Source organism: Salmo trutta, chromosome 33, assembly GCF_901001165.1.
Source record: "Salmo trutta chromosome 33, fSalTru1.1, whole genome shotgun sequence".
NCBI lineage: Eukaryota > Metazoa > Chordata > Actinopteri > Salmoniformes > Salmonidae > Salmo > Salmo trutta.
In genome coordinates, this window is record NC_042989.1 from 5,976,866 (window position 1) to 5,988,961 (window position 12,096).

At 40.5% G+C, this 12,096-nt stretch overlaps 1 protein-coding gene across 11 annotated transcripts; it reads left to right on the plus strand.

The window, feature by feature from the left end:
- Positions 1–7,503: 7,503 nt before the first annotated feature.
- LOC115172296 (uncharacterized) lies at positions 7,504–10,656 on the plus strand. Of its 11 annotated transcripts, none has more exons than XM_029729607.1 (10): positions 7,534–7,594; positions 7,713–8,032; positions 8,398–8,496; positions 8,854–8,988; positions 9,063–9,205; positions 9,299–9,435; positions 9,521–9,614; positions 9,754–10,069; positions 10,157–10,339; positions 10,587–10,656. In XM_029729607.1, the coding sequence occupies exons 2-8, from the start codon at positions 8,011–8,013 to the stop codon at positions 10,003–10,005; spliced, it is 882 nt and encodes a 293-aa protein (XP_029585467.1). In that variant the 5' UTR covers positions 7,534–7,594; positions 7,713–8,010; the 3' UTR covers positions 10,006–10,069; positions 10,157–10,339; positions 10,587–10,656. The 11 variants fall into 11 exon arrangements, 7 of the variants coding, with proteins under 7 accessions (XP_029585465.1, XP_029585469.1, XP_029585467.1 ...); XR_003871416.1 differs by having other exon boundaries at positions 7,537–7,594; positions 7,713–7,760; XM_029729605.1 differs by lacking the exon at positions 7,713–8,032 and having other exon boundaries at positions 7,504–7,594.
- The last annotated feature ends 1,440 nt before the right edge of the window (positions 10,657–12,096 follow it).

The following is a 12,096-nucleotide window of genomic DNA, read 5'->3' on the forward strand; positions in this document are numbered from 1 at the left end:
TGTGTGTTATTACATACAGCCAGAAAGAACTTTTGGAGATCAGAGCGACGGTAACTCACGAGCATTACCAGCATTATGACCATGAATATGACTTTCCCGAATTGGATCCTTTGTTCGTACCCCCCAGGGCAATTGAACTGATTCCAGAGGCTGACCCAAAACATTGCCGCCGAAGAAGAGGTACTCGGACTGGACTTCTAGTCCGACTCAGGAGGCGTGCACACCACCCACCGCTTCCGAGTATATTACTTGCTAATGTTCAGTCTCTGGATAATAAAGTTGACGAGCTGAGGGCGAGGATATCCTTCCAGAGAGACATCAGGGATTGTAACATACTCTGTTTAACGGAAACATGGCACACTCAGGATTTATTGTCTGAGTCCGTACAGCCAGTTTGGTTCTCAGTTCATTGTGCAGACAGGAATAAATATCTCTCCGGAAAGAAGAAGGGCGGGGGTGTATGTTTCATGATTAACTACTCATAGTGTGATTATGATAACATACAAGAACTCAAGTTCTTTTGTTCACCCAACCTAGAATACCTCCCAATCAAATGCCAACTGTATAACATCCTAAGAAAATTCTCTTCGGTTATAGTCACAGCCGTATATATTCCCACTCAACCCGATACCATGACGGTCCTCAAAGAACTTCACTGGACTTTATGCAAACTGGATACCACATATACTGAGGCCGCATTTATTGTAGCTGGGGATTTTAACAAAGCAAATTTGAGGAAAGTGCTACCAAAGTTCTATCAACACATCAACTGTAGTACTCGCACTGCTGAAACACTCGACCACTGTTACTCCAACTTCCGGGATACCTACAAGGCCCTCCCCCGCCCTCCATTCGGAAAATCTGATCATGACTCCATTTTGCTCCTCCCTTCCTATAGGCAGAAACTCAAACAGGAAGTGCTCGTGCTAAGGACTATTCAACGCTGGTCTGACAAATCGGAATCCATGCTTGAAGATTTTTTTGATCACGTGGACTGGGATATGTGTTCCGTGTAGCCTCCGAGAATAACATTGACGAATATACTGATACGGTGACTGAGTTTATCAGGAAGTGTATAGGAGATGTTGTACCCACTGTGACTATTAAAACCTACCCTAACCAGAAACTGTGGATAGATGGCAGTATTCGGGCAAAACTGAAAGCACGAACCACCACTTTTAACCATGGCAAGGTGACTGGGAATATGGCAGAATACAAACAGTGTAGTTATTCCCTCCGTTAGGCAATCAAACAGGCAAAACGACAGTGGAGTCGCAATTCAACAGCTCAGACACGAGACGTATGTGGCAGGGTCTACAGACAATCACAGACTACAAAAGGAAAACCAGATACATCGCGGACACTGACGTCTTGCTTCCGGACAAGCTAAACACCTTCTTCGCCCGCTTTGAGGATAACAGAGTGCCACTGACGCAGCACGCTACCAAGGACTGTGGGCTCTCCTTCTCCGTGGCCGATGAGAGTAAGACATTTAAGCGTGTTAACCATTGCAAGGCTGCCAGCCCAGATGGAATCCCTAGACACGTCATCAGAGCAGCTGGCTGGTGTGTTTACGGACATATTCAATCTCTACATATCCCCATCTGCTGTCCCCACATGCTTCAAAATGGCCACCATTGTTCCTGTACCCAAGAATGGAAAAAGGTAACTAAACTAAATGACCATCACCCCGTAGCACTCACTTCTGTCATCATGAAGTACTTTGATAAACTAGTCAAGGATCATATCACCTCTACCTTACCTGCCACCCTAAACCCACTTCAATTTGCTTACAGCCCCAATAGATCCACAGACGATGCAATCGCCATCGCCATCGTACTGCACACTGCCCTATCCCATCTGGACAAGAGGAATACCTATGTAAGAATGCTGTTCATTGACTATAGCTCAGCATTCTACATCATAGTACCCTCCAAGCTCATCATTAAGCTCGAGGCCCTGGGTCTGAACCCCACCCTGTGCAACTGGGTCCTGGACTTCCTGACGGCCGCCCCCCAGGTGGTGAAGGTAGGAAACAACAACTCCATTTCGCTGATCCTCAACACTGGGGCCCCACAAGGGTGCATGCTCAGCCCCCTACTCTACTCCCTGTTCACCCATGACTGCATAGCCACTCACACCTCCAACTCAATTATCAAGTTTGCAGATGACACAACAGTAGTAGGCCTGATTACCAACAATGACGAGACAGGGAGGAGGTGAGGGATCTGGGAGTGTGGTGCCAGGAAAACATAACCTCAATGTCAACAAAACAAAGGAGATGATCGTGGACTTCAGGAAACAGCAGAGGGAGTACCCCCCTATCCACATCGACGGGACCGCAGTGGAGAAGGTGGAAAGCTTCAAGTTCCTTGGCGTACACATTACCGACAAACTGAAATGGTCCTCCCACACAGAAAATGTGGTGAAGAAGGCGCCACCGCGCTTCTTCAACCTCAGGAGGCTGAACAAATTTGGCTTGGCACCTTAAATCCTCACAAACTTTTACAGATGTACAATTGAGAGCATCCTGTCGGGCTGTATCACCGCCTGGTATGTCAACTGCACCGCCCACAACTGCAGGGCTCTCCAGAAGATGGTGCGGTCTGCCCAACGCATCATCAGGGGCAAACTACCTAGCCTCCAGGACACCGACAGCACCCGATGTCACAGGAAGGCCAAAAAGATCATCAAGGACAACAACCACCCGAGTAACTGCCTGTTCACCCTGCTATCATCCAGAAGGTGAGATCAGTACAGGTGCATCAAGGCTGGGACTGAGAGACTGAAAAACAGCTTCTATCTCAAGGCCTTCATACTGTTAAATAGCCATCACTTGCACATTAGAGGCTGCTGCCTATATACATAGACTTGAAATCACTGGCCACTTCAATAAATGTAACACTAGTCACTTTAATAATGTTTACATATTTTGCATTCCTCATCTCATATGTATGTATTCTATTCTATTCTACTGTATTTTAGTCTATGCCGCTCTGACATTGCTCGTCCATATATTTATATATTCTTAATTCCATTCCTTTACTTAGATGTGTGTGTATTGGGTATATGTCGTGAAATTGTTAGATATTGCTTGTTCGATATTACTGCACTGTTGGAGCTAGAAACACAAGCATTTCGCTACACCCGCAGTATCATCTTCTAAACATGTGTATGTGACCAATCAAATGTGATTTTATTTCATTTGGGCATGGTGAAGTTATTAATTAAACTTTGTATGTTGTATCAATACACCTAATCACTACAACGATACAGGCGTCCTTCCTAACTCAGTTGATGGAGAGGAAGGAAACTGCTCAGGGATTTCACAATGAGGCCAATGGTGACTTTAAAACAGTTACAGAGTTTAATGGCTGTGATAGTTTTCTCCTGGGGATAGATCAAAAAACATTGTAGGTACTCCACAATACTTAACCTAATTGACAGAGTGAAAAGAAGAAAGCCTGTACAGAATACAAATATTCCAAAACATGCATCCTGTTTGCAAAAACTAATGCTGCAAAACACTTTGCAAAGTCATTTACTTTTTGTCCTCAATACAAAGTGTTATGTTCGGGGAAAATTCAATACAACACATTATGGAGTAATTTTCAAGCACAGTGGTGGCTGCATCATGTTACGGGTATGCTTGTAATCATTAAGGCCTGGTGAGCTTTTTAGGATAAAAAATAAATGGAATGGAACTAAGCACAGGCAAAATCCTAGATGAAAACCTGGTTCAGTCTGCGTTCCACCAGAAACTGGGAGATGAATTCACCTTTCAGCAGGACAATAACCTAATATACAAGGCCCAATATATATAGCTATACTATAGTTGTTTACCAAGAAGGCAGTGAATGTTCCTGAGTGGCCGAGTTACAGTTTTTACTTAAATCTGCTTGAAAATCTATGGCACGACCTGAAAATGGTTGTCTAGTAATGATCAACAACCAATTTGACAGAGCTTGAAGAATTCTGAGAAGAATAATGAGCAAATATTGTACAATCCAGGTGTTCAAAGCTCTTAAAAACTTAGCCAGAAATACTCACAGCTGTAATCGGTGCCAAAGATGATTCTAACATATATTGACTCAGGGGTGTGAATACTTATGTAAATTAGATTTTTCTGTATTTCATTCTCAATAAATTAGCAACAATTTCTAAAATCATGTTTTTACTTTGTCATAGTGGGGTATTGTGTGCAGATGGATTAGAAAAAATTAATATTTAATCAATGTTGAATTCAGACTGTAACACAACTTCTGAAGGCACTGTACATTTTTACTTGAGAAATTTGCTAAGAAGTTAATTGTGTTAATTTTGACAATTTTATTGAAAACAAACACAGTACGGCACTTAATTGTTAACCAGAACTTATTCGATATCGAGGAGGAAAAAAATTGCTGTATTGGACCTTTAAGAAAGTCCTGTGTTCACAGTCAGAGCTGAGCTCTGCGTAAGAAGCTCATCAGCAGAGCAATACTGCCATTTCTTGGACAAAAATGGAACTGCTGCTTCAGAGCATTGGCTTAATCCCAAATCACTCCTTTCCCCCATGCCCCTCCATTTGTGCATTCACGTGGGACTCCGCCATATGCACAAGTGTCCCAAAACTGTGGGAGTGAAAATGATTGAGGCTGTAGGGGCTAATTAGACCATCCGATTGCCACTTCAGGCAAGCCAGCAGGCTTCACAGCGAAGTGTTATCGCAACACGCACTGTGATATGTTAGGAGTTTGCTCAGTTTAATACAAAATAATGGAGAGGCGTGCCTAATTATATGTCACGTGCATTTGTTGACTGATTTTGAGACGTGACACCTGTAACAGATTAAATACATCCCAAATGAAATGTTTAACTGTTAATGAGGTTTAAATATTGTAAAACAGGGGGGATTGTTCATTTGAATTTCTTGCTGTTTTATTATTTAAAGCAGAACATTAATTGCATCATTGAAGTCATGAATGTGTCCTGAAGTTGATGGGTTCATTGATGCCCTCTCCACTCACTGGAAGTCACCCTTGGAGTTAGTCAGAAACACGTGGGCACGGAGGGCCCTCGGTGAGTTGGTAGGGGCAAGGGGGTGGTTTGGGATTCACTGACTGTGAAAGAACAAGGACCCTCAGCCAATGTGGCAGGAGGAAGATAAATATAAAAGTTAATCAGCTGACCCAATTTGAACACGGCCAATTGAATATATCCCCAAACATCCCACCCATTCAAATACATATTCTAAAATCATTTAATAAATATGCTCTCTCTAATGTAAGGGACATATTTTGCTATAAAACTTTTATAAGAATCTCACCGTGGGTGGGAGTGAGAGGGTATCCAGTTCCAAGGCTCTGGCTCTCAGCAGGACCTCCAGCAGGCACCCACCCAAACACCACCAGCAGATCTCAGCTCCCAACTTCACTCCTGTGACTACTGCCAGGTATCTGCCCAACAATCTGGCGCCATAACCACACTGACAGAGCGCACCACTCACATGCTAAACTGCTGGGTGTCAACCTAGATAGCAAGCTATCATGGTCAAAACATATAGACTCAATGGTTACTAAACTGGGAAGAGTTCTGTCCCTGATAAGGCATTGCTCTGCTTTCATGATATCTCAGTCAACCACACAAGTACTACAGGCCCTAGTTTTGTCGCACCTGGAATACTGTCCAGTTGTGTGGTCAGGTGCGGCAAAGAAGGACGTAGGCGAATTGCAATTTGTCCAAAACAGAGCAGCATGTATTGCACTTAGATGTACACGGAGAGTGAATGTCAATCTCTCCTGCCTCAAAGATGAGGAGCGATTGACTGCATCACTATTGGTCTTTGTGCGAGGTGTTGAAGGTACCGGAGTGTCTGTTCAAGCAGTTGGCACATAGTTCGGACACTCATCAGTATCACACAAGACATGCAATCAGAGGTCTCTTCACAGTACCCAAGGTCCAGAACAGAGGCTGGGAAATGCACAATATTAAATAGAGGCATGACTATGGAACTCTCTGCCACCCCAGTTAACTCAAGCTAGCAATAAAAACAGATTAAAAAAATAGATAAAAGGCCTTACGGCACAACTGGGACTGTGAAGAGACAGTATTTTGCATTGTATTATGTATAGTTTTATGCATGTGATTGTCTCGCCTGGCTATCTTAAGATGAATGCATTAGCTGTGTGTTGCTCTGGATGGGAATGTATACTGAATGGTTAAATTGTAATGTAAATGTAGTGCTATGTATATGTACAGTATGTCTGTTATGTATTTAATTTGTGTGGTGGCTAATTTCTGCATTACCAAATGAGGAGAGTTAAACTTCACACATCAGTCAGAGTTATACTTAAACTACATCTTTAATAATAAGAGCTTTGCAATAGCACTTGACTTTCAATGATGCGCCATTGAAAGTGACAACACAAAAGTACAAAGATCTTTTATAGCCAAGATACACCCCTCTCAACCTACATGACGAACCACAGATCTTAGGAACAGTTCACAAAGAAAGACTTTTACTTGAGAGAGGAGTATCCCATGGCCAGATAGCATTCGCTATAAATTATCATTCAGTTTGGTCCCTAAGACGAGGTTCTAATCTCGTTCTTGGTACTTCATAGCACAAAAACATTACCTCATGTTATTCTGGAATGCTCTTTAGGTTTTATCACCCAAAGACATCGTAAATCTCCTCTGTCAGTGCTATCTCATAGAGGCCCATCCTCAGTAAAACACACACACAATAGTTAACAGAATACTCTATTCTGCTGAATAAAACAACCATTATAATACAATACAAGCATTATAACATAACCTTGCAATTTTCCACAACATCTCCCCCATTTTGAGAATCTTCTCAACTTAAAAGAAAATTACAAGATTTAAGAACATTCATTCACATAGAAAATACATATTCTACATAAACCAAAAATCACAAAACAGTAACTCATTGCATGGGGTTCCTGCACATGACCAGCTTCCACAACACTAACTCAGCCTCATCCCAAGAAACTCAGCACAGTCTCTTATTTTAATCCCCAACACATTTTCTAAGCACTCTAGCAATTTGTCTGGGAAAGCTAAGATACAGTCACCTGCACGAACCCATGAAGAAAAACAAAAAATGCATCAATTTATGAGATTCAAAGCTATATTTTCCACAGTGAAAAGCACATATTTAATGCATAATTCAGTGCATGCAACAATGGAGTTTAATAAAATAATCTTTAGTTATCTATCACACTCCAATGGATCAGCATAGTATGTTGGAAATGACTATTTCCACCCCAGAAACTAAAATTAGCATATCTTGTTGAACAAATCCAGGTAATGACTCCTAGTTAAAATAAAATGTACACAGCAAAAATTGGAGTGTTGAAATTTCAGGGTTAAACATTTCCGAGTTGATTTTCACTCCCAGAGTGTAATTTTAACACATTCTGATTTAAATGGTGTTCAGTGTTGGAGTTATTTGGCAGAGTTGATCCGGTCAGTGTTAACCCAACTCCGCAGAGATGTAATTAAGCTCCGCCAATGCATTTCACTTATTCGGTTGGAGACAGAGGAGACAAGTCGGCGCCATTTTCTCCCTCCCATGCAGTACTACACGGTAAGTGCAATTAACTCAAACTTACTGAAACAATTATAAATTGATGCTGAGAATTTGAGTATGAACAATGAAACATCTACAGAGAATATATGCCTAACAAAACCGTGTTTGTTGCCAGGTCTGAGCAGCAAATTTGTCCTGGTGATTAGCTAGCTAGAAGTGTATGGTAAGCTAGCTAACAGTTTGTTACTTAAACCGTCTCCAACTTTATCAATGATGATTTATTGAAAGGAAAAACAAAGCGTTATGTTTTTTCACTGTATAAAATCTTGTTTGAGGCTGGAGCTAACGTCTTTTTCCCCCCTTCACTTTGAACATCAAAGGGGCCGCAAACAACACGTCCCAACATGCAGACGGTGTTTCACGTGTTGTCTGTGTGACCAGCGTACACTGTATTTGGTGACCCATCAGATTCTATGACCTGCAGTGTTGGAAAAAGTACTCAGATCATTTACTTAAGTAAAAGTATATAAGTATTACCAGTTAATTGTACTGAAATTACTAAGTTAAAGCTAAAGTACAAAATTTGCAGAAAATCGGGCTGTGACTGATATTAAACATTTATTAAACATTTATTAAACATTTAAGTGCTTCATTAAATACTGATGAGTCAATGCATAAGCAGCATTTTAATATCTCAGTCACAGCGCGATTTTCTGAAAATGTGTACTTTTTCCAACAGTGCAGGTCACAGAATCTGATGGGTCACCAAAAATGGTGTAACACTGTCGACTTAGCTTTAATCTTTATCGTTCTTCCTTTAAATGTTTATTTACTTTGTCAAACTTCCTTGCATGTCTCAGTCAAAATGCTGGTCCAGGTGAAGTACAGCCAACAGCAGAAATATGTGAAGCTGGATGAGGATGAAGGACGGTTTGACTTTATGCAATTCCATGAAAACGGTTAGCATGGCTTTAAAAGCTCGTTGTGCAAGCTCCTTAATGTTGTCGATTCTGATTTTCTTTACATGCCTTTATCAGACTCTTTTATACGGTGAATGGGGTTAAATTGCTAATCACTTTCAGTTCTGTAATGTGTGCTTCATAGAGTGTAAAGTATTAATATACACCAAAACAGTCAATAAAAAAAGCCAATCATCAATTTGGACTTAAGAGAGAATGGGTTATGTGAGGGAAAATGCTCTAGGTCTATTTAAGGGTTATACAGTGTGTATTCAACGTGAAGAGTTATTGGCTGTGAGGCAAGAAACAGTGCTGACTTCAATGGCACATTCAGTTTGACCTTACTATCTTTTCCAGTCATCGAGAGATTTTGCCTGCCACCTGATGCAAAAGTTATATACAAGGATGCAACAGGGACAGAAGTTGATGCAGAAATATTCAGCGACCTCGTTGGACAAGGCAATGTGGTGCTGACACTATTCTCAGATCAGGGTGAGATATCAAGGCAGGTATAATAAAGCACTTTACATCTTACATAATTATTTGCATTTTTTCTAATCCTTTAGAATTCTCTGATTTCTCCTTGTCTTCTGCTTCTGAGACGTCTGACTCAAGCTTCAGCTCAAGTGCATCAACTATAATCCTAGATGATGTCCCTAGCAAGAGACAAAGAATTGAGGATACACATGATGCTGTGTCTGCTGAACAGGTTTCTTAATGCTTTCACATTTTTTCACTCTGAGTCTCTAGAAAAGCTATTTATCACCATGTTTTGTATTGTAATGTTTTTGTTTTTTATTAGTTGATTGAAGCTGTGCTAAGAGGCAAGTCTGGGGGTGAAGAAGTACTACAGGAGTACCAAACAACAGAAACCCTAACAGATGCTGCAAGAAGAAAAATGGTTAACATCCTGGTGGCTCACATGATTGACAATCATGGGTATGTTTGTTTCACATTGTTTTTATTTGTACCAGATAACTGCATGGCCATTGCATAAATGTACTAATTTAATATCTCCTCTCAGGCACCGCCCCACTAAAGCAATCAGAGAAGATTATGCGCGTGGGATAGTGATGATGTTCCCTTCCCTCAAGGATCCATACTCCAAGAAGGGCTATGTAATAGGCATTATTATTGTTAACTCTTTCATGTCATGTTGTGACACAAAACTGTGTGGATGACATTGATATTTGAATTCCGTGAGATTTCTCATGAGCCTGGTATGACAACGCATTTATTTTCTTTTTTTCATTTCAGGAACACTTCTATGATGCTGCAAGCAGCACAGGATACATTTCTTGGCGTCTGAAAACAGTCCAGAGGAAGATTCGTCGAGGATCTGCACTGCCACCAAATAGCCCAAATTTCCAAAGGACTGTTAATGTTGAAAGGCAGCTTGATGGTGATGCTTGCCAAGAGGCCATGGCTTTGCTCAACCATACCACAGACAATTCCCTGATTTTTCCAGAAGAGGAGAGAGACCTTTCAGCACCGTCAGAAGCTCGTTAATGACCCAGGCAGAAGTGTTGATATCCTCTCCAGCTTCCCAAGATTCCTGGATACAAAAGGATTGGTAAGTTTGGGATGAGATGTTTAGAATGGCTTGAAATTTGAAAGTATTTCCTGAAGTAGTAGTAGTTTAATATCTTCTTTCTTAAAGGTGGACCAAGACTTCACTCTCCTATTTGATGGCGACACATCCTCCAGGCTTCTTCAGAAATGGGATTTGTTCTTCAAGCCAAATGTCATAAAAGAGGCTAAGCGGCTCACCTCAACACAGAGTTGCGTCGCTTGGTGCAGTCAGCAGAAAGTCCCCCAGGAAGTGATCTTGATGAGCCAACAAGTGAGTTTTTTTTTTTTTTTTTTTTTTAATAAATTTGCTATAATTGCAGTTAAACTATAACTGCAATAATATTTAATTTGTTTATTCTGTGTATCTCTGAACGTTGATCTGATTTTGGGGATAAATGTGACTAATATATGGATGACTGTTTAAAACGTTCTCATAATGCCTCCCTGTTCTCATTCAAACTTTAAAAGTATTATATTTGAAGAGTTTTCAGTTAATTCTTGTGACTCTTTGTCCTCAGCCTACGACCAAGAAATGGCTTCCCTGTTGTTGCTGTTACATCTCCTTCCACCACCTCCAGGGGGACTGAAGTCTCCAAAAATTAGTGCATGTGATGCAGTTGAGAGACTTGTCTTTCATAAGGTAATTATATTATTAACGTGATTATAATAATTTGTCACGTCACCTTCTTAGCCACATATGTAAATGAGGGTTGTTAAAAAGTGGATGGAATTGTAATTAAGTCTTCATTCCCATCTTGCACTAGCCAATGAAAGCTGTTTGAATAATCACTTCTATAATGTAGTTCTCTCTGGCTGCACATTATTCTTGTGTCTAATTTTCAGTTTTCTGATCTCAACCCTAGTCATGCTGCAGTTTGGAGGAGCATCTCCGCAACCAGCAGGGTCGGCAGCCGTACCTCCTCGCTGTTGGGCGTCAGAAGAGCAAGATTGAGAGCTTCTACATCACAATGGATAAGCGTCTCATCCCATGCAAGGCAAACCGTTTAATTCATTGAAGTATTTCCATGTTTGTAATAACTATTCATTTGATATCATGCATGATCTTCTTGAGGGTGTGGTTCAGTATGAGATCAAATTGCTTTTTGGATATCTCACGCAACACTTTGTCAGAACAGGACTTGCTTTCCAGGATTTATTGTTTTGATTATGGATTTTTAGAATGAAAAAAATCGTCCTACAAAGATTATTTTGGAGTGTTGGCAATGGCATTGGTTTGAATTCTATTCAGACATGGTGTCTTGTGAAAAACATCCCACTGTTTGACATTATTCCTGCAGGAAACAAAAACTGGAATTTGTTACTGTTGTTACTTCAAATAATGAACATAGTTTTTTTCACCTTCTCTCACTCTAGGTATGACAATATATTTAAAGCATTTGATTGTTGACCACCACAAACTATTTAAGCACTTGTATCCACATAGAAACTTGATACATAAGCATCATTTTATGATCCATTACCCATCTTCTATAAGGAAAATTGGCCCCTTATTACATACGTGGTGTATGAGGTTTGAGGCCAAACACGAGCTGTTTAAAGATTGTTTTAAAAATGTCAAAAACAACCAAATCGCTTGCTGAAAAGCATCAGATGGCCATTGCTTATCACTGGGAAACCTTCACCCTCAAACAAAATGAGTATGGGCCAATTAAATCTTTTCTCTTCAGAGATGAGAATGTCGTCAACAATGAAATGCTTGAAACGATCTTGTCAAAAGATGTTCTCAACTAGTTAGGTTAAAGTTGGTGTAGAATATAAAGCTGGACTAGTTATTTGCAGTGCAATGGAAGAAGACATGCCAGTCTTTTGTCAAATAAGTGATGTACTTTTGGTTGAAGATCACTTTTTGTTGTTGTTGACAAACAAGCTATTTACAGAGAATTTTGATGACCATCATCATGCATTCAGAGTATTACGAAGTGTAGAAAGATGTCTACTAAAAATGTCTGAGCTTAAATTTCATAAACCGTTTGATATTCAAAGCTCATACAATGTTTCAGATGAAAG